The sequence below is a fragment of the Anopheles moucheti genome, chromosome 3 (genome assembly GCF_943734755.1).
Source record: "Anopheles moucheti chromosome 3, idAnoMoucSN_F20_07, whole genome shotgun sequence".
In the NCBI taxonomy this organism is placed as follows: Eukaryota; Metazoa; Arthropoda; class Insecta; order Diptera; family Culicidae; genus Anopheles; species Anopheles moucheti.
In genome coordinates, this window is record NC_069141.1 from 86,253,628 (window position 1) to 86,276,938 (window position 23,311).

Here is a 23,311-nt window from a genome sequence, read left to right on the forward strand (position 1 = left end):
TGTCAATGCAATGTATGCATTTGCATAAGGATGTGGCGCAGTGGGGGAGAAGTGATGGGGATTTTGTTTTTTTTGGTTCCGATAATCATGATGCAACCCGGCATTTGCTCTGTTTGAAGTGTTTTCTCATGGTGAACATATACTGCGTGTGTGGTAAAGGTGATTTTTGGATGCAGCTAATTGTGTGAATTATTTTAAGAACAACAACCAGCAAAACGATCAGTTGGTTAGTTCTGTTCCATACCTGTAGAAAGTGTTGGTGAAATTTGAATTGCTTGTAGTGACTAAAGAAATAAGCTTTTTGTAATTGATGCTCCGTAAAAGCTCTGAGTCTTCGTAATTGTTAATTGAGCATGGTGCCCTTCATTCCTTTCTTATTACGTCCTACTATCTTGCTTCTGCTTCCCGTGTTATTTACTTAATTTGTGAGGTATCCAAAGTTGTCCGTCCAGACATCAGCTTCCACGAACTTGCGCTACAGGTTTCGCAAAGTTCAAGAAGTTACAAATACAAGTTTTATTTGTTGAAGAGAAGGTTAAAGTAGACAGCAAGTCATCAACGTATCTGGTAGAGTTCAGTTCAATCAAACTGTTGGTGAGCTAATATAACACTTATTCCAGAAGTCATTGTAAGTGTAGGCCGCGACTTTCAAGGTTATTTACCGTGATTTTAAAAGATGATCTCAGCAACCAGTTTTGGCATCTTTCGTCAATGCGCTACAGTATGAAACACTTGTCTTATTGGTGATCGATTGCTTCTGGTGGTTTAATTCCTTCTTCGAAAGTGTTCAACATTTCTCTTCTTCAGCTGACATCCGTGTATCTCCAGATGTCACATGCGCATTGTTCCACGCGCAACAACATAACGTCAGTTCGAGCAGCACGTGAGTCAACGCGATCGTGATCGCGATCGGTAGTTTCTGCACGCTACACGCACACTCACCGTCGCACGCACAGGTCAGCGTATCTTCGGCTCAGTTTGAACTGGTTCTATCCTTACCAAACCGACCACACGCCGTACGTGCACTCAGTGCAACCGAAATGCCCCGGTGACACGGTGCTGTTCTCGTCGCGTCCGTCTGCACCGTGTACACCTGGTAGTTCGAATCGGTTTGAGGCGGTTTCCAGGTGTGTACCGTCTGGTACCATGGTTAACGTTAATCGGCCGATATGCCTGTGTGTTGTGGGGGTTGTTGTAGATGAGCGAGAGAGTGACACGTTATCTCGCTCGAATGTCACTCCAGTTCCGGTGGAGTGTTGCGAACTGTGCTCCAGTCAATGAAGATCATGCCGTGGGGTGGGTGTCTCGCGCAGCAGTCTACCAGTTGCTAATAAAGTTCTTGAGCAGATGTGATTCTTGTGGTCACAAGTGATATATCTACCGTGTTGAAAGGTGCTCCGATAGGTTCCAGTGTACAGTGTGTAAAGTTAAGGAAAAGGTGAATTTCTTCAAAAACAAAAGAAAAAAACAGTGCAAGTGTCCAATGGCGATCAATATTAACAGTTGTTCAATGCGTATTACCAACCGGTTAGGAATGTTTCACCTGTAAAGGATCCTACCAAGCGGGAAGGTCTTTTTAATTTAAGAAAGTCCGTAAACAAAGTAGCTGACAAATTGTTGTTGTTAGGTTGTTGTTGCTGGCGATGTTTACATCCATTAGAAAACATTATTTTTCAACCTCACTTCCGGTCCCGGTGTGATTTGATGAAGTGCTAACCAAATCACAAAGGTCACCAGGTGCTGTCGGTCAATGTGATTTTATGCCGTATCCAGGCAAGTTATTCGGCCACTGCGCCGAAGTATGTCCCATTTATATCCATTAGGCGTTGTGTTGCAGGACACATTTTTCCACCAACCGACGCCGTTACGCGGCGCGACGTGGAATGTTTATGAAAATTTACGACCAAAGTTTAACTATTTTCAAACGTCCATTTGTGACGCAGCCAGGGGGGAGAGAGCGCGCACGTGTCGTTGCCCGTGCGGGAATTGTGATAAAAGCGACGCTGTACCGTCTTGCCTACCTGGTGCTGCTGCAAAAAGCCATTCAACTGATGTTTAGGATGATTGACGATTTTGTCGTTCGCCGGTGCTTCTATCTGAGAAATTTGGCCCGAAACAGCCGTTAAAATATGAGGTGAGCTGTTCCCAGACACTTGACTCAATACGTTTTAATTAGCGCAATAAAATCTCGTTAGCTATTTAAAGATAACTGAGGTGGAGCCCCGATTCGCGGTGCGGGAGATAGGGAGAAATGGCACGGATTTAGTATTGTAACGCTAGCTACTTGAATATTTGTGGTGAACAATGCTTTACTCAGCACTGGAAGTCGTCCGGCACTTGACAAAGCGTCTCGGGCCTTCGACACTCCTCTCGGGTACCATGCTGGTAAAGCCACTTGAGGTTAAGATTTCTAAACGGCCACCCCAGACAGACGACGTCAACCAATTCTGCCGAATGGTCATAAAATTAAAGCTTCAATCTGTGCCACCGGCATCGCTAGCGCGCGTCACAGTCACAGTGGGCAGGAAATTAAAACATTGCAAACCTCGAAGATAACGAACCCGTTCCCAGATTTAATTGATTTATGCTCAAAATATTGCACACTTGACATTTGCGTCCACCAAAACTAATGAATTCGATCAAAGTAGCACGTGGTTTGGGGGGTTTTTGCTTGCGTGTAGCGTGACAGATGCCTACTGTGTTCCAAACAGCATCAGTTTAGGATGTGAGAGAAAAATTGTCAAGTGCTTTCAATCCCGCACACACTGTTGTGGGACCGGTGCCCATCCGTTCCGCGTCAAAGTGTCCCCAACGGCATGCGGAGACGGAATGAATGAAAAAGTTTTCCCAGCCGTGTGGTGTGTTTGGTGAACAAACAAAAAAAAAAGCTTGTAAGTGATGTATCTGCACCCTGTGTGTAATCCTATTACGGATGGTAGATTCTGGCCGGATTAATAAAAACGCGTTAATAAACTCGCTCTGGTTGTGTACGCCACTGTGTGATACACTCCGGATTAAGACAATTAATTAATGTCAACCCCATTAACTTAGTGTGCTTGTTGGTGGTGGATCGTTTGATGTTCGTTGTGGATGAGACTGTAGATGACTTGCTCCCAGTGCTTTGTTCTCGGTACAATAGCAGCAACGTAAAAGCGGCCCCATCTGTGGGACGTTAAGGACTTTAGATACTCCTAAAGGTTAATTAGTTCATAACAAAGGTCGGGGTGTGGTGAGTTTTTCCCTTTTGTGGTGACAGTTTACGTACGCATTGCCTACTTCGATGACTTTCACATCGAGATCACTGCTTTTATTGCAGTTCTGGGTAGATATCTCTCGCCACACCAGAACTCACCGGGACGCATCTCTTTGCGCCCGCAATGAAATATATTGCTGAGTCAGTCGACCGTAAGTACCGCAGGCAGTCGTGCCGGCCCCCGCTGCCCACAACGGTTTGTGTTGCGATCGCGCTTGCATAGCACACCCCGCCGCAGCTGGTTATGTCCGCCGGCTTTAAGTTTGAACTAGTTCCATCCTCTTCTAGCTCAGCTGATCCGCCCGGTACCGGGTGGTCACCGGTTGGTTGGGCCTTGATGGACGCAGCCCTTAAGGGTGCAAACATTGCAGAAGCTTGCACATACACCTTGTGTACGGCCCGCGGAGGGATGGAAAATTTTGACTCGCACGGTCTTTGGTGCTAATAGAGAGCGGCACACGTGTGTTGGCTGTTTTTGGCCGAAAGATGTTCCACTGACCCAGACGCACCTTGGCGTGAATCACGCACACAGCGAGGAAAACAACGAAGATCAAGTTGTTGTTTTTTTGTTCTTACTACTATCTCACGCAGCAGAGGGGATGGGGAGTTCCTTTTGAAAAACTACCGATAGCAGATAGCGATCTTGTTCTGTTGCGCCACCGAGATATCCCGATCGTCTGCGTTTCTGGTTGTAAGTGTGCGTCTAGAGTATGTCACCGATATCGATCGGAAGCTTCCTTACCCCACTCTCGAATGCGAGAGGGTGGGCTCGGGACGCACGGGGTGGGGACACATCGCGAAAGCATTTTTCTAATAAATGGTGGTCGGTTCGGTTGCGTTTAATTGAGTTTCCTATTTACTCTCGTGCGGTGTAGTCACACGGAGACCACATAGCCCAGTGGACAGTGGTTAATGGCGTGCGTTATGCGTAGTGCATGAATAGTGACTTACAGTGTGGACCTTTAAACAGTGTGTTTTGTTCATGAAAAACCGTCCGCACTCGAGGCACTGACGGAGTGCAGCAACATTAGAAAGCGGGGGAAAACACGGACCCAAAGTCCTAGCGCGTGGCTAGAAGCAAGTGAATCCGCGAATGCAATACAGAACGGGAAGCTTTGGACTGATTGTACTGCTGCAGTTTAGAACGTTTCTCAAGTATCGTGAAGTGCCGCACCGGAAGCGCCAATTTCGTTGAGGTAATTATGAACAATTTATAATAGGAAGTAAAACACACACAAACAAAAAAAAACAAACAAACAATCGGCGTGGAAAATCCAAACAGCCATTGTGGCACTCAACGTCGTGTGTGTAAGTATGTGTGAGTGAGTGGGTTCGGGTCGGGCGAGGAAAAGCAGCAAAACATTATCAGCCATATCAATCTAATCAAGACCCAGTGTCTATCAATTATGTTTCCGGTGTGTGTGTGTGTCTATGCGCTCATGCACTCTCCCGGGTCCTGCCCCGCACACGCGATAACATCTTGATTAATTTGTGTCGATTCGTTTAGCTAACTTTATGCGGGTCGGCGTTACAAGGCGTTATCAGCTACGCGCCCCGTTTCATTTTGCAACAAAACAAAAAAAAACAACCCATTTTGAGATGTGCTTCAGACGCAGGTTGAAGAACATTACGGCCAATTGCTCTTATCGGCCTCAGCTCTTTTTTTTTTTTTGGTTTTCCCACCCTATAAATATGCATGGTGAGTCACGCGTGAAGATCAGTGTTGTTTGTTGTTTCCACGATGGTGGATGGATTCCTGAAATATCCGGTCCCCGAAATTAACTTATCGCTCGATCGTTTCGACAAACAATTGGTGCTAGAGTGTATATATATACGATAGTCACGTTCGGTGCAACAACCTAGCTCAATGCTGTTTGTGTTACCTATTACAGCTATCAGTGTGGCTTTATGCTACGATATGTTTCTTCAATGCGTTAGAAGTTTGATTGTTGTTTGACACTAATCGTTACGAGTGGGGTCCTTGGGCATCTTTTTTAACGCTCATTTATTTTCTAAAATATTTACAAAACTCAAAAAACAATTTAAATTAACTGTTTTATTTAATGCATATTTATTGGGTTATTTGGACCCCGTTTGTTTTGTGAACACGTTCAGGGTCACATCACCCGAATTTGGGTGATTCTTTCGCCATGGGTTGCTGGGGTTTTGCAAAAATAATATACTGATTATTATTGTTTTCTTTAACATTTGATACATCCGACAATATATTAATTTCTGATTGATACAATATTGGAGTTATTGAACTATGTATACAAATGACATTATTGCTCACTACGGGTTCAAATGCTTCGTGATATGTTTTAGTGTATTGAAAAATGTATTTAATTAAATATAGAAATAATCATAAAAATTATATAACTGGAGTAAGCATATATAACTAGGCTGAACTTTCACCGATTAATCACAGTTTCTTGTCCATTCGAATTATGAATTTTATCAATAAATTGTTATCGTAAAATGACCGCCAAAACGTTTGTATTGAGTAGAACACACTTCGCATCTGCTAGTGTCGTTTTTCTCAGTCGTGTTGCCCATGCCCGTGATAAGCCAGCCACCCACCAATCAGCATACCGGGCTGTGCCTTTATCGAACCAATACCACAGTGCTCGGGTATGCGGGTTCGAAATTTTTCGCGCGTATGTCGATTGGCAGGGAATGAGACCGCACTGCATTTCTGAAGATTGAACTGGATGGATCTTCTTCTAACTCAACCGATCTGCACTGCTACCGCTATTGTTACAACGGGACGGTTAGGGCCGCGGCGCGGCGGGGCAAAGATAAAAATGAACTGCACGTCACAACAAATAGCCCCATTCGGCGTGGTTACGGTGCGTGCTGTCACGGATGATAGATGGGACCAGAAGTGCAGTACGCCAGGCAATAGGTTAGTCTCCGGCCACCCACCTCGGGACATATCTTGCGAAGATCTTGATAGTGCCCACACACGGTATAAACGTTGCCGTGAGCGATCGGATGCGGTTAGTAGGAAGTTTTCTTTCAAAACGAGATCATAGGTGTCCCATTGTTTGGGGAAGGTGTCGGGGCTGTGTTGGTACGGCCGACTGCAAGGATTTATAGTGTGAATTTTGTGCGTTAGAATTATCTTTCGGGGAATTCACTGTGCGCTTGTGCTGCGAAAGCGAATGCTATACCAAAGGGACAGCCAGGGACGCATCGTGATAGCACAGTTCCGTACTGTTCTGACGCTGCGAGAATCGCCCCACCGAAAGCGTGCCTTCCTTTAAGGTAGCCTCTATTCACTCACACACATCCACGCGGGCAGGGCGGCTAATCAACTGTAGCGCCGAGTGTCAAACGATAATGTAATTTCTCTTCTCCACAGGAACCAAAAATACTTTCATCTTCCAGACTGTGCATTTCTTCGTGGAGATGTAAATCACTCGCCCACACGAAAAAAAAAAACACACCCCGAAGCACCAGACCGCCATTACGGTACGAACGCAGCGCAAATTAAGTTCTGCCCCACCATCGTCATCTTCACCGGAAACGACCCTGCGTACCGCAGCTTTCATCTTGGTGTGTGTGTGTGTGTAGATAATTCTTACGAGTGTGAATAAGATTTGCCGAACCGCACCGCACCATCCTGGGATCGAGAACAGTCCCTGGTGGTCCTTGTAGTCTGTGTGTGAGTGTGTGCTTACTGACCGGAAATCCTTAGCGCGTGCGACAACAAAAGAACATCTCGGTAGAAGCACGCGGGCAGAGAAAATGGCGCACAAAATGTCCGCTGCAACGTCCGCTCGGTGGTGGTGTCTGGTGGTGCTGGCGGTGTGCTTTGTCACACTCGGTGCAGTTGAATCGGCCTCGACCAGGCTCGGTATGGTGCAGGATGACGTGACGCCGGTGGAAGACAGTGAAGACAACGAACCGTCGGGAGACTCGAAACCATCGTTCAGTGTCTACGATTACTTGGTTGTCGCAGCCATGCTGGTCATCTCAATAGGCATCGGTAAGGAGCGGGTTCCACCAAGCGGAAGCGTGTTAGAACTGGATGTATTGTGCAAAGTTTTCCATAAATTTCCTTTTCTGCTTCTTCACCAAGGCGTGTTTTATGGATGGTTTGGTCCGAAGGGTGCATCGGATGCGAATGGTGGTGGCGAAGCGGCCTCCAGCGATGACTTCCTGCTCGGTTCGGGCATGAGCCTGTTTCCGGTGACGCTTAGTCTGACCACCAGCTTCATCACGGCTATCGAGCTGCTCGGTAACCCGTCGGAGATGTTCTTCAATGGCACCCAGTTCGCGCTAATCGGTAAGACTTTTGTATCCAAAAGCGGACGATGAAGGCACTCGAGAGGCTTTGGTCCTTATAGGCTTTGTTCAGTTCAGTTTTTAATCTATAATTTTCCTGCCCTGCTTCCAACAGTCATCTCGATGGTTCTGGTTGTGCCGATTGCGGTGAAAGTGTTCTACCCCATCTACTACAAATTGGAGGTCACCAGCTGTTACGAGTATCTCGGGATGCGGTTCGATAAGCGGATCAGAGTTTTCGGTGCGGTACTTTACATTCTCCAGGTAAGCACAGCTCCCGTTCGTCCATGCGTCATTTCAAAACAGGCGTAACGTCGTGGGGCTAATGGGGGAAAAGAGTTACAGAAGCAGAAGTTTTCCACTGAATACATTTCGGGACGAATGAAGCCTGTAATCGGTGCGAACGCTAGCACGAGGCTTACGAATGCTCTTGAGTTAAGCCCATCGATTCGCCTACCGTGCCGTGCAAAACTCCCGGAAACGATGGTAAAAGATGGCGCTCCCGTGTTGCGGGCATAAACAGTATCGGTTGAACTTTTTTTTTTATGGATCCAGGAATTCCGGATACGCGGTGGCCGGGAGTTTTGTCGGGATCGCTTCTCCTACCCGCGCTGGATGTATCGTAAACTTAGGTCACGGTATTTCGCACGTCGATAAAACTGTTGCGAGTTGCTTGTGCCGTACTTTCAATTCATTCATCCACACACACACACACACCGCCACCGCCACCTGGCCGCCTGTTTGCCTAGCCTTCCGTTACACACAATGCGTTTTCCACAAACCACATTTCCACACCGGCGTACCGATCTCGCCTTTGGGGTTGTGTTTTATTTCCGTTCACGCACTTGCACTTCCATTCGTGTGCGTTTGCAAGAAGCCTCTAAACATGGCAGACCCCCCCGGATGTGGCTTTGGGGTGTGGCTTTTTTTTTTGCTCCGTTTCTTCTCTCTGCACAGATCCCGAAACCCGAAGTCGGGTTGATGATGCTTTTGCGTTGATTATATTTGATCTTGTCTTTCATTTTCGGTCGTTAAATCGAATCAACCCGCAGTAGCGAACCACCGGCAAGTTCACAATTTTCTGCTTTTCTACCGAAACGATGTGTGGCTGTTGTGTTATGGGCTGTTCCGTTCCGGCATTGGAACCAACCCGAACCATGCGTTCGGATTGATCATCGGGCCAGGCGAGGAAAGCGATGCGCATGTTGTTTGGTAACCGGTGATAACCGGTGTAGGGGAGTTGAGTTTTTCCTTAAATTTATGTTTACCAACTCCCATTCCGCCCATCTTATTTGCATTTTCTTGTTGCCGGTTATCTGTGCAGCTTTTTTGGGTAAGAAGCTACAAAGGGAAGTAGAACCCATACATTTGCCCGAGCGCCACTGTATGCCATCGCCATAGATAGCAAGCGGCCAGATAAAGGCTCGTTGCACAAAAAGATAACTTCTGTAGTCTGTTTCAAACATGGTTTTTTGCTTCTGTTTCGTGGGGGGTGCTCTTTTTTTATTGTAGTTTTGTTGGGTATACAACAATGTAAAATGGAACCATTTTTCGGGTTGGATTCTTGGGGAGCCCCCCACTGAATACTGAATGCCCGTTTGTGTGCGATAGAAAATTAAATCGTATGCTTGCCTATGTGGACGATATGTTTCTTTCCCACCTGCCAGGGCTCTATCGAAACCGCCTCTCTCGGGAGGTTTATATTTTAAGCGGCAGCAGTTTTAGTGTGAGTGTCTTGCAGTAAACTGGTAGAACTGTGATGTCGTACGCTTCGTGTTAGATGGTGTATAGATCTATCAACTTTTTAAGGGTACGCAGCTTTAGCCGAAAGCAATCTTTTTTTAAGGCAACAGATGCATGCATTAGAAAATTGCAAAAGTTCTGAGAAATAATTTAATGAAGGGGAGTGTGCTTTAGAGCTTTTGATTTTATCATCCACCCACCGGAAGGTTTTAATGATTGTATCGGTAAATAGGGCAACAGTTGAAGGGATGTAATGTTTGTGCAAGAGCTTCAAGCGTTCCGAATTGCCGGAGTTATCTATTTGAAAGTAAAGGCAGGTCTTTTAGAATTATGTTTCTATTTTTCTTCTAAAATTTCCATTAAGGTTCTTCGGCAACTCCCACAGGTAAAATGGGAATAATACACTTCATGGCCGAAACACAATCTTCAATTTCTTACTCATTCTTGGTTCGAATCGTACAGCTGAGAACATTCCTTTGTGTAGCCTGCTCTACACATGACGTAAATAAATCCTAATTTACAGGCAGCTTCCCTTGGTGGCACGTTTTAGTAGTTACAAACGGAAAATCCTTCCTTATCCAACGGGATTATGGGATCATGTGCGAATGGGTTCGTACAGATAGGGATGCGTGTGAAACAAACTGTAGCCTACATTTAGGCGTTATGCTTGAAGGTTTTTCTTCTGCTTGCATTCTAATGTCCTACTGATGGGGAAATGGAGCAGGAGTTTTTTTTTCTACCAAGAAACAAATCCAAGCAACCATCTCTGAGTGGTAAAATGGCCGCACCTATTGCGGTTTGACAGGATGTGTGGCGTTTAATCCACAGGCATTGCCGGAAGGGTGGCACCATCGTGGGCAATGGTGTGTCTGTGTATTTAGTACTACATGTGCTTCTGAGTTCCAAGCATTCGGGGCTGGTCGGACAACGCTCACCAGGTTCCAGCAACTGATGCTATCGGTGATATTTGCTGTAACGATTATTAATCAAACAATTTGTATGTCGCTTTGGGAAAGTACCTTCGTCAAACAATCGCATTTGTGGATGTGTTAGGGATTTCGTGCGGACCATAGCTCCAGGGAAAGCTCAGGTTTTTTTTTTTTGGTCATCCAGATAGGAGAATTCTTTCCCCTGTACACATACGGTTGGAAAGATCTTATACTTTTTGTCCCTACTTTTTCCTAAAAGAATTCTACCGCCTGTGTTGGGGCGTCTTGTTTTACAGTAGCAGTACTGACAAAAGGCGCTTTAGTTGCGTCGTCCTGTAAATGTACACAGTCAGCTTTTCGGTGCTCAGCTCCGAATCAGCCCAGGCTGGTGGATTAGGTGGAAAGGTAAACTTTATCAGAGGTGGATTAAATGGTGTGATGGAATTAAGTTTGATTGAATTTTACTCCACCGTCTCTCTCCGTGGGGAGGAAGGTTGGCTTTGTCTGGGCACGCGTGCCATCCGAAAACAAACTTCCAGAGGCAAGCTTTATCCAGCAATATTCCCACGGGATGAGAAAAACAGAATGTAGCCGATTTGATTGTTTCCGGCCCCTTCCCTTTGGCGTCCTGGGGGGAAATGTGAAGTATTTTCAGCGAATGCACCGTCTGGAGTGGCAGCACTTCCCACTGTCCGGTGGTTCTATGTTCCGGTCACTTACACCAATGACCATCAAACCGTTTGCCAGCATTACATTCCTATCTACGATGAGGATTAAGGATTAATTTGAAGCCAAACAAGTGGAGTGTGAGGAGGAGCGCTTCTTGGCACCTCCCCCACAATATGCTCCCCAATGGAGATGGTACGGGCACTTAATGTCCGACTGGCTTCGGAGGCTACCGTCCGTTTCCGTGTTTTGTCTCGAGAAGGCACCAAAACTGGAAGTGGACAGGTAATGCACAGGCTACGACTCCACGACCACAGCTCAGGATGGGGGGGAGTTACCGGTGACCGCTGAGTGTACTCGTGTGTCTCGTTTTTATTGTCACCAGTCCTTTCCGAAGTTTCCGACTTCGTGGGCTCATCAGGGCGCCCGTGGTTGCTGCTGGCTACCGCTGGCTGCAAACATCATAATTCTCCTTCAATCTCGTGCTCTTAATCCAGTGTCATCTTACCGTCGCACGCTACGGCAAGTAATCCCATCGTGTGCCATTCTTCCGGGACGATATGATTTTCTATAGGTCGGATCCTTTCCACTTGCTGGAAACAAGTAGTTAAGGAGACGGCGATGTACTTACAGCGCTATACCGTTGCCATGAATCCATCACAATCAGTTCCCGTACGTGTGTTTGTGTGTGTGTGTGTCGTTGAGACGATTCTGAAAGACCTGACCGACGGGGCCGTCCTCCCCTGTACGTTCACATTACCGTTGTATCCGGATGTTTTATGCACGTACATGGTGCAGCACTTGCGACATACAATTTTCTCAATCTCCAGCCAGCAGGGCACTGGTTGCGGTGGCCATTGGGGGCCGACTCTGGTGCGGGAGGGGGTTTTGCTGCCAGTCCTACATGCTCATGATATTTTTTCGCTCATGTTTCCTTCCCAGATGCTGTTCTACACGTCGGTAGCCGTCTTGGCACCTGCCATCGCCCTCTCGGAAGCAACAGGTCTGAACAAGTACATTGCCGTCGTCTTGATCTACTCCGTGTGCATCTTCTACTCGTCGCAGGGTGGCATGAAGGCGGTCGTTATCGCTGATACGTTCCAGGTGAGTTGCCGTACCCGGTTCCTTATTTTTTCTGCTGCTGCGTGTGTGTATTCTCATTTGCTGGCACTGCCTAATGGACTATCGGTGTAATGGATCATCGTACGTACGTACGTCGAGTGCGAGAGTGGTTGTGTGTAGTTGGTTGGAACTGGGTGGTTTCTTTAAAGGCGAACAATGCGCGATTGTTGCAGGTTCACCGGTAAGAACTTCCGGTGGCACTTTTTTCCACTTCCACTGGAACGCACAAACAATCCACCGCCAGTCGTCAGGGAACATTTACTTCACTGTGTGGAAGTAAACAGCAAACAGGCACAAATACAACAAAACACCGTCATCAAGCACTAGGAAGCCCGCAGGCATTCACGGGGGTGTTTTTTTTTTCTTGCTCCCATTCCCATTCACCGGTGCTCCGGTTGCTGTATTATCTTCGGCAGAACAATCTCACGTTCGCTTTCGCCATCGACTTTCACCCAGACCGAGAAGATGGTGCCACACGGCACGACTTCATTGCAGTTTATTACATTGCGTCCCGGCACACGGGCGGCCGTGTGTGCATCCCTCGTCGGGAGCGAGCGATTTGCTCAAGTGATTCATGCGTACTCCGGTGTGGAGACCGTCCCCAGAAAACAATGTCAACGAGGCGAATGATCAAGTGATTGTCGTTTGGATTTCTTGTGTCTTTTTTTTGCGTTTTCTTTGCAACGGGCTGGTGTCACTTTTCCCATCTTCTGTGCTGGATATGCCGTGCGCCATCTTAGACGCGCCGTGTTTTGCCTCTCGGCAGTATTTATTTCCTCAATCCGACAACAGCCATTGGAAATGGTGCTGCTGCTGCGGGTACGATGCTTATCCGTGGTAGAAAGGTAGATCGTCAGTGGTGATGACGCCAGTCAGGAAGCTCTAAGACAAACAGATCAACCAAGGAACAATTCCGTGCTGCTTGAGCTGCGTTGCGCTCGTACAGAGTGTGCCCAGGATAGAATGGAGGAATGGAACCACGGTTCGCCGGAACGTTTCGCTTAGGTTCGGCTTGCAGCAGCAGAGTGCCGATAAGAAGGACGGCTAAGCTGTCGTCCAATGATAGGATTACATTGTAATGAAGAGCCCCATAGTCCTGTTGCTTGATGGGGCGACACACTGCTCACTTAGAGCGACAGAGCACGAGTAGATGTGTGTGTGTGTTCGTGTTGTCTTTGCAGACGCTTGACGAGTGCTTAAGAGCTTTTATGTTTATACGTACTTTTTTTTATCTTACTTTACATCTTCGTCTCCCCGTCTGTTGTCTTCGGTAATACACCTTCCTATCCAGCTTGTATCGTCAAGCACCGATGATTCCCGTGAATTTTGAATAGACAAAGTATCCGGATCCAGGAGACACTTCTCATGTGCTGTCTGTGCAACAAGAAGCACAAAATCTCAATCTTACGCGGAAACAAACAAAAACAAAGCCATTCCGGTACGTTTGCTGTCAGGACTTAAAGGAAGCGAAAAAAAAAATGAAGAAAAAATCAGCAAAGTGATACGGGCGAGAGCGCATTGAAGTGTCCGTATAATGGTAGCACATGCGTCGCCCACGGTTACAACGCGCGCACCAGGGAAATGAAGGATTCTCCACCGGCAACAATAAAGCAAAGTTTGCTTTGATTGCTTGTATAGCGTGATGTTTAACAATTTCAAATTAAACAACAAGTTACACACAAGCGGGTTTTGTGAATGGTAAGCGGCACCCAAAAGCAAAGTGGAAAGCAATTTGCATATTGCTTGCCGTTTCCGCTTTTGTTTTTTTGCTGTGTTTGTTTGTTGTTTCGCTTTTGTGAATGAAAGATTTGCTTTCCATTCACTGACAATTACAGTGACTGTTAGCGTTCGTGACATCTGACAGCGGAAAACAAATTATTTATCCCACTCCGTTGAAGAATGGCAGCAGCAGCAGTCCCGAATGGCAAGCCAGTACGATGGAAAGATTGAAAATAGTTTCGATGTTTGGGTGTTCTTCGTCCAAAAATTAATTGATTTACATTCCTTTTTTAACTGATTTTCAACTTATGTTTTACATTTTGACAACATAAATCTGTAATAGGAGTTTATGTCGTTAAAAAAGCCTGTATGTTTCCGGTGGAAAAGAAAGATTTTATTGCTAGGTAGGAAGTACATAGAGCTTTTACGCCTAAAGGTATGCAAATCGTTACACAAAATCAGTTACACAAATGACGTAACTGGCACGTGTTGCATTTCTGAGTCAATAAGAAACAAAAAAGTTATTCCAACCCATTGTATTTTCTTGTTTCGCCTGACATCTTGAAAAAAAAAAGCAAAGTATAAAGTTTGTGCCCACACAAAGTAAGGCGCTATTTAAGTGGCATTCTGTTTCGTCTGCTCTTTAACTCAAATTAAATTCGATTACTCGCGAACAATTGCTGAAGCGCCCTCAGGCGCATTTGTTACAATAAACATCTTCATTTGTACCATTTATTGCCCTGCTAATAGCTCCCCAATATGCTAAAGCTTCTTTATGTGTGTGATGCCATATGGAGAGCCAGCCCCGTGAAAGCCTAATATTATTATGCTCCCCGGGGTTACTTTGGGTTTGAGTTCAATCTTCGAATGGAAGCCACATTTGAACACGACGTGGAAAGTGTTTTTCCCCGAAAGCAAGAAAGCTTCTTTCTTTCTTTCCGACAGGCGCACGTCGCTGCGGTTGCTCTATCGGTAACAATTGAAACCGTCCCCGTTATTCCATAATTTGGGAATTATACCGCTGGTGGTACTGTGCAGAATTTCTGCGGTGCTGGTGGCGGTTGTAATTAGACAAATTATGCATTCATTAGCACCCCAAACTCCCAGTCATTCGAGCTTGATAAAAGCGTACCTCCATGATCTCCGGATCTGGTTTCAAATGTCTTCGTTTCGGTACGGAATTGTGTATTGGCTGAAAGTGGTACCGTGAGCACTGTGGGAAGTCACTGCGAGGGTAATGCTAATCTGTGGCTAGGGCCACGGGCAGACAGTGGCGGGGAATAAATATTTCTACAGCACAGCGCACAAACACCAGGCGTCCCCATCGTGCCCCGTCTGCAGCCACCGGGAGCGTTTGACGTGGCAGGAAGCGAAGTAAACGTTACCATTTGCGTAAGACGCCCAGTTGAAAGCGTAATGGAAATTTATTGTTTCTTTCACGGACATTTCTTACGGAACAGGCCTCCCGAACGGTGGTGTCGTAGTTTGTGAAGTGTGCAGCCGGTCCGGAGGGTTGGAAAATTTCAAACCAACCGCCAAACTCCCCGCCCGGCTGGGGGCTTTTGTCTGTCAGAATAATATAGGTTAGGAGCAAAAATTTGCAATTGAAACCACGCGGCATAGATTTGCTATGCCGGCCCCTGTGTGTGAACTGGGCGTGCTGGGCGTCGGTGGCGGAATTTTTGGGATGCGACACATTGTTTCACGCTGATGTGCGGTGAATGGCAGCAACTGAAGCAACAAATGGGAAAACAGAGGGATGGCAAAAAATAGGCAAAGTTAGATTGCAAAGTGAACAGATGAGTGTAATCTCACCTGTATAGAATATGAAGATAAATAGCGTGACATTAATGTTATTGGTTCTGGTGGTGTGGGGTGTACGAGGGGAAAGGACGGAAAGCAGTGGGTGGGTAATGCTGGTGCACAGACACGTGTGTTTGAAGATTGTTTTGCGTACGTGAAAATGTTCGGGTACCGGCAACAGGTGGCTGCAAGGGTGACTAGAACACCTAGCGAAACCGGGAGCTCTCAAAGGAATTAGCCGTACTGTGTGCGAGATCCTTGGTTGGGGTGCGAAAGGTGAGAGAGAGAGAGGGAGGAATGTTTTAAGCAAAGGTAAAATGGAGTTTGTTTTTGGTACTTTCCCACACACACACACACACACGCACCCGATCCCATAACTCAACCACCATGCCGTTGATGTGTGTTTGCGTCGAAAAAAATCGCTTGGCTACATAAATATGTGTACAGAGCAGGGGATTTTCTTTTCCATTTCTTTGGAATACACAAAATCAAGCAATTTGCTCTAAAAAATGAGAAAATGTTGGAATTGTAATAGATTGAGGGAGTGGGAAAATAAATAAATTTTCCTGCACGAAACTGGTATCGATTTGCCGTAAAACTCTGTAGGAGCAAGTTTGTTTCATGTTTTGGCGAGGGATTGTTGTAAATTTATCGTATTTGCTTGACGATCACTCATTTTATAATGTTTGTTTAGCGCGCGTGTTACAACCGGTGAATCGTTTGACGTTGAGTGTGCGCGCCTAAAGGTATGCAATTTATGTTTTTAATCGACAATCCCATCCGTAGTGAATATGGGATGTGGTTGTACTGTCGTGGGGTTTCGTGTCTTAATACACACCAAAATACGTTTGACAGTTTAACATGGCCAACTTAATTGCATTTTGTGAGCTTAGTTTTGGTTACGAAAGTAAAGTACAAAGAATTACGCCGAAATGTATGCAACAGCAACACACATTTGTATCTTAGTGGTATGTTGAACGAATGAAACGAGTTTAAAAACTAATTTATCGAATATCCCTATTTCGTATCTCATAAATATAACTAACATCCATCCATAACGCAAAACAAATGGGAAGATGATTTTAAAGCCAAGAAAAATTGAGCAACATTCAATTGAGGGCTCATTTCCTCAACCAAATCAGCTCAGCGCTTGTTGGCGTAAACTAAAATCAGGGCAATGTGAAAATTGACAAAGTATGATATGAATTGTCTCATGCAGATGCCTTCCAGTCGCGATATGGAGCGTAGTTTTTTTTTTTTGCTCCGACGAAACAAAACCCGCTCCGTTTCGTGGTCGTAGTTTGCCGCCGACGGCTGGTCTGACAAACGGTATCCGATTATCGCAATCAGTCATATGGAAATGGGTAGCGAACGATGGCTGATTTTTCTCACGGTTCCGCGTAAAACCACGGGCGTTCAATATGACGAATTTGAATAAATTTTCCCCGGCATAAAGCGAAGGCCCGGCTCCGTACTAGTTCAGTTCCCTGGAGGCGTGAGGTTGTAAATTTGCAAGCCTTCTTCCCCCGTCAAGGGGTTCCGCTCGCGTTTTGTCATCCCCGCCACGGGCACGGAAGCGCGCAATGTCGGCCGCATCGAAATGGGGCTTTAAAAGAGAACGGAATGTAGTGGAAAATTTATTTCCTTCCGTCAACTTATGGAATCGTTTTTGCTCCCTGCGGCGCCCGAAGGAAAGAAAGCGTTCAGTCACTCGCGCGAGTCAATCATTCCTAAGCAGCTCGTTTCAGTGTTCACCGTGCAATCAAAGTCTTGATTTTCTCGGAAGGTTTTTCTTCTTTCTCGGCCCCCGAAGAAAATGGGACACAGTATCGCGATGCTTCGGGAATGCAAAGTAGAAAAAAGACGGGCTCGCTCGCCCGTGTTCGCTTTCCTGCCGTGTCGTAATGATACGGTAGTTGTGCTTCCTTGCGAAACGCCTCGTAACGCTGGAAAGCCGATGAAAAATATGAACTGTTTGTAAAATCATAACGTGTGCGCTCACCGTGTGATGTAGTTGTTTGGCGCATTGTTGCTGGTTGGTTGCTGCCTCTGCTGCTGTGTGCTCCTTGGGAATGAAAATTAAGCTACTTTACTGCGCCATTTGGTCAGACGTGATGCTGTTGGCGAGGGTTTTTTGTTTGTTTTGTTTGTTTTGCGTTGTGTTGTTTGTTGCACTGTTTATCTTTCACGTCATTCGTGATGTATTTTCGCTTAAAAATTTCTTCCTCCTCTGTGGATGCGTTAAAAGTTATCGCCCACATTATAACTATGGTACTGTACTGTGCTGTACGGCACCTTCGTTTCAAGATGAAGCCGTTTGCTGCACGGACTCGCTGCACTTAAGATAAGAGTCATTTTCGTCTGGTTGTGGGCAAGGTTGCTGTTTTTTTTTTTGCTACTCTCTTCGGGGAAATTTCAGGGGTGGTAAATTTCCCTAGCATTTTGGCAGCAATCACGAGGACGTCGGGAATGATCGCTCGTTTCAGCATAATTCTGTAACCGACGAAGCCTTGTTCGTTCGCTTTCTTGTGCTTCCGCTGATAGTACGCTGTTCGAGGTGAGATTTATGCAGAATTCTCGATAAGCCTCGTTCGTTCGTTGCTGCCCTGCCCGACCGCCGGCGTCGTTCGCTTCACAGCAGGGAAGCTTGTGCGGACACGGTTGAAGGGTTTTGCTGTGTGGATCGGTGATGAGTTTACTTGTGAAGATGATTTCATTTCGCACGGTGCTGGTGTTGATTGGCGGGTGGTAGAGGGGCAAAGCGAATTATGCAAATCGTAGGTTTTGATTTGTGTAAAATCTGGTTGTTCGAGGAACTTTCCCATCGGAAGCGTAAAGCTTGTTGTGTTGTTGCACGCAATGTTATTGCGAAATACGTGGAAATGGAAATTGGTTTTTACTAAACTGTGCTCCTATGATCCTCACATCACTTCGAAATATACATGACGTTACGTTTACTGCGTACAGTACACTACTTCCAGAAGTCTATGTGCTTCAATGAATGTTAAAGTTAGTAGAGAGAGAAAAGTATCGATCTTAATTGGACATTTTCGTCATGAGAATTGCATACTTTTAGGCAAAAATGTAATGGAGCAGCGCAGCCGAGAGTCGAAGCATGCTGCCTTTTTGAAATTTTACGTAAAATGAATCACTTTTGATGGATTTTGGGTTAGCAGTAGTAAGATTTACCAGGAAAAACCGATCACTGTTAGATGTATTGTAGCTCTGGGCCCATGTCGCCAACATTTCTACGCTTATTGCTTTGTGCAGTTGTGCGCTAATGCAATGGAAAGATATGTGGGATACGAATTTCCTCCTACGTAGTCGTCTATTATTTTCACTACCGAATGAATGGCGTGCTAGAAAGTTCGCTCTTCCAGGTTGTAGTGTACCGGGAATGTCCTGAAAACTAAGTCAATCCATCTTTATCAGCAGTCGATGGGTTCTTCGGCACTTTCGTGGGTGTTTTATTCGGTAGTGAATGGCGAGAAAGTGTAACATATTCTTTGCAGAAGCACCAACGGCTGCTACTTTGCGATAGATGCCTTCCTTTACGACCCAGCGATGCTGCGCCTGTGTACCCGGGTGTACGTTTGCATTGGGTCTGACGTGAAAGATTTGCCCAAACAAGGGAAAACCATCCCGAGTCCCGATCATCCTTCCTACCGCCAGCAAGCACTCTCGTAAAATTACTTTCAATTTGAAGACTTTACCCGACACGGGAATTGTTGTCAACTTCAAAGCTACTTCCGTCGTACCGTACCGGATGTGTGCTTGGGAGTAATCGATTCCGGAAGTGAGGATTATGCCGGCGTACCGGCGTCGTCTTGCCCGTGGATGGCGGTGAATTGTTAAGCGGAAATCTGAATTTCACTACATGTCGGCCGGCGCGTGGTACGATGGCGTGCCAGCGTCATTGCCTCGATTGGTGCTTCCTCGATTTACCGCACGAAGCCTGGGGGAAGGGACCAGTTACTCTTCATTTCGAGCGAGATTTTCATCCCATTCGGATGACAATCAAACGATTTGAGCGTATGTGTATGGGTTAGTGTGTGTGTGTAACGCGACGGTCTCTCGTTCCTGTCCCGGGAGTATATCGTTTGGCTTCGCTTAATAGAAAATATTCTGTCTGTAAGAACCGGGCGCCGTCTGATTAGTCTTACACCAATCGCGTGCGCTTGCACGAGAACGTGAAGAAAAGTGTGTGTCATTCTTAATTCCTGAATCGATTTACTCTACCGTAGACGAATACTTTGGTTGTCTCGTGGGACGTGCCGTAGCGCAATGCTTTCCATTATGGTTCGCTAGCAGGGCTAGAGTTTTTATAGAAACAGATTGGATGTTTCACCGGTGTGTCACACCATGTCTTGCTATCGAGTGAAATTAGATCGCGCAGATTGAAGTTTAGTAGCATATTTGCCGAACACCACCGTGTAGTGAGTGGCGTGTTGACGTCAGTTGGAATCAGTATGGTGGATGGAAATCGGTTTTTCTTTCTGTTAATGTTTCTCACTTTGTGTTATTGGGTGGAATTCGATTGCGAACATAGCGTCAGTAATTTAAATCTTATCGCTAAAAAATACGAACTTTTTTAACCTTTTGTTGAGACATTTTTTAATTAAAATTCTTTTATCCCCCACTACCTTTTTGGTCCAACGCTACCAGTGAATTCATGTTTATAGTGCGTTATCATGAAAAAGGGAAAAAAAGATAATGAAGTTACCAAAGATTATCACTGCGCACATTAAACATAGCAATTTAATATGTAGCATAAAGTAGATCATCATAAGGCATAGAGAGCAGTAAACATTCTTTTGCTTCGTGTGATGCCGACAACACAAAAACGACCACGAGAGACACTTCCTCCTGCTATTACATTCGTGTGTTTATATCATTTCGTTTTTCTGCCGAATGATTATTGCAGCAACACAACGCAAACAAAGAGAAAAAAATCTAACGCCTTCGCTAGCTCGCTTTTTGTTGCGCTTTGACAGGAAGTGACGATGAATATTTACCCACCGCCAGAAGATGATAATATGATAATAAATAAGAAAGTGCTGTGCATAAAGGAAGCGGTTCGGGATTGCTTTTTTTTTTTTGGTTTTGGGTTGGTGGCCGTTCCGAGCGGCCCTGTTTACACCGTGTTGATGGTGGTGTGATGTCATCACAGTGTTAGGGAAATTGTTCCCTTTTTTTTGTTTGTTTGTTTGCTATGTGTGTTGTCTGCTGTTGTTGTAAGTTTTGGCGCCTGTTTTATTGTCCCTTGCGTCACCCTTTTGTGTTGTGTTTGGTGGTGGTGGTGGTGTTATTTGGCGTCCATTAGCTGCTCATTGCGAGAGTCTGTGCCGTTGGGATGAAACAAAGCATTTGCTCGAACAAAACAAAACACTAAAAGGCGGCCGAAAACGTGTGAACGTTGTTGTTTAGTGTTTTTGTTGTCCCACCCCTCTTCCGATGGTGTGGGGCCACAGATTTCGGGTGTTAAATTGTTTGTATACGCGAAATGGAGCTGCGGTAGTTTAATGTGCGTCCTGAAAATGAAGAAATGGAGCGCGTGATAATTGGAAAAATTTGTTTTAAATTCACACGTTCCGTTGTTGTTGCGTATTGTGCTAAGTGCTGGAGCTTATTTGTTTTATTTGTTTGTTGTAGGAAGTGAAGCTTTCTCCCAAATGCATTAGAAATAATAATGTAAAGCACAAAATAATTGAAATTATTTTTACATGAAATATTTTAGTACATCAATTAAAGTTAGGAAAAATCAGTGTGTTGTACAAATATTTCACTTGACGATTTTTACATCACTATATTAAAATACAGAATGAGAAGACAACGACAGGTACAATGCGCTAAACACTGGTATAGCTTTTAATGCAGTTTTCCTTTCGATCTTGAGCCTATGAGGTTATTTTGTGTTAAATATTTAAAAAAAATCAGCCAGTAAAATACGTCTTATTCTGCTCCTCAAAAAAAAGCAACTGATCACTCATTCATTACACCAGCTGTCGCGAATGAAATTTGCGTCGATCCATCTCATGCCGAGTCGGTTTCCCTGTTTGATCACCCCGAGGGCATAACTTTTGTGTGCGGATGTCTCGCACACTGGGTGGAATCTATGAAAAATGGAAATCACCAAAACCAACCCCACCCCAACATCATCCCATTCCATCCATTCACAGCCCCAGGTTAGATTAACGGAAGCTGCGCTTAAAAAGGATTTGTGAAAATCAAACCACTCACCAACACGGTGAGGCTCGGTCCACGGAAGTGGAAGTAATGGGAAAACGAAATTGAAACGTGATTTAGAAAGTTTTATTGTTTGCCACGGTTACTTGGACCGATCGTTGGCGATGATGGATACGGTGACGGTGCAAGGGATGAGTGAGAGAGAGAGAGAGAGAGAGAGAGAGAGAGAGAGTGGGAGAGCGAAGAAGAGGAGAAGAATGAGCAGCCGAGTTGTTCGCTAGCACCCATGTCCCATTCCCGAATGGGGCGGTAGAACCGTCCGAAAAACTGATAGGCGCTCGCGTCAGGAATGTCTCCCGAAGTGTGGCGGACAATGTCAATTTTCCTCTTCCATTTTGGCTTGTTGTTGGAAAATGGCTGACACCACTGTGGACTTTTCACTGTTTTTTTTCGGTATGTGTGTGTGTGTGTGTATTACATTATTATTATCTGAATGAACTCGTGCGCTCTGGTGAAACGTTTCGGGTAGGTTGATGTATGGTAGGAAGTCCACCCCGCTGGAGGGTTGCTTCCTAATTGAATGCTTTCACTTCCGTTCGGGAAAAATTTAGACAAAGAGCTTTTACGCCTTTTACGAGATGATGGATCGGAAGGAGAGGATGATGCAGGACAGGATGGCAGATGTTACTGAACGAAGCGCGAAAGAAGCAAGAGGGGAAAAAAGAGTAAGAGATATCATTTATCATTTCGGTGCAATGTTTACCAAAAAACCCCCGTGTTGACAAAACTTGGCCCCGATTGTCCGGAACAGCTTATTTGAACATTGTTAAAAAGCGAACGGCGGATGGGCAGAAAATTCCACCAGCCCATGGAAATGGAAGCCCCGTACCACGGGGCCGTCGGTTTGTGTGGGGTGTGGCGGTGCGGAGAGATCTCTTATCGCCGGCATGAAGTTTTATCCGCTGCCGAGGCAGGTTTTGGGGGGGGGGGGTGAAATACCGGAAAAGGATTGTCTAGTTAATCTATGCTCGCCCGATTTCGTGCTCATCGAATCAAAAAACTGTCACCAGCACTTTCGCGTATTTATGTTTCGAATCGTTTTTCATCTATTGAATTGTGTGCGTTGAAATGGGGAAGGATGAAGGAGAAGAAGAAGCTTAATAAATGAAAAAAATGAACAAAAGAAAACTGTTAGAATGATGCTCATCGCTATCCTTCGCGGAAAGCTCTTTCAGCGTAAACTGTATTGATTTTATAATACTTTTTAATTTGTCCTTTTCTTTCTCCCGTTCTGTTGTAGGCTTTCGTGCTGCTGCTGTCGCTCATACTGATACTCGCACTCGGTTCGCACTACTCGGCCGCACTGCCCGAAGTGTTTAGCCGTGCCGAGGAACACGGAAGGATTGAATTTTTCAAGTAAGTTTAACATTTAATTAAAAATTGCGTTTTTAGTTTTTTCACTGTTTTTTTTTTGCTTGTTCGGCTTTCGTAGCCGGGCGCACGGTTGAGAGTTGTCTCGGTAGAAGTGCATAAACCAAAAGGGAGAAAGTGTGTAGTTTAACCATGTCGTTTTTGTTTTTCTTCTTTTTGTGTGTGTGTG

At 45.5% G+C, this 23,311-nt stretch overlaps 2 protein-coding genes across 2 annotated transcripts in view; both read left to right on the forward strand.

The window, feature by feature from the left end:
* Nucleotides 1–23,311, forward strand: part of LOC128305747 (protein ECT2) — a 96,925-nt gene that overhangs the window by 71,464 nt on the left and 2,150 nt on the right. The gene's annotated exons all lie outside the window — the stretch shown is intronic.
* The window catches only part of LOC128305748 (sodium-coupled monocarboxylate transporter 1), a 36,339-nt gene continuing 20,031 nt past the window's right edge, over nucleotides 7,004–23,311 (forward strand). The window contains exons 1-5 of the mRNA XM_053043342.1: nucleotides 7,004–7,244; nucleotides 7,338–7,544; nucleotides 7,659–7,807; nucleotides 11,824–11,985; nucleotides 23,012–23,127. Of these exons, the coding sequence (XP_052899302.1) occupies nucleotides 7,004–7,244; nucleotides 7,338–7,544; nucleotides 7,659–7,807; nucleotides 11,824–11,985; nucleotides 23,012–23,127 (875 nt within the window). The remainder of the gene's footprint in view (nucleotides 7,245–7,337; nucleotides 7,545–7,658; nucleotides 7,808–11,823; nucleotides 11,986–23,011; nucleotides 23,128–23,311) is intronic.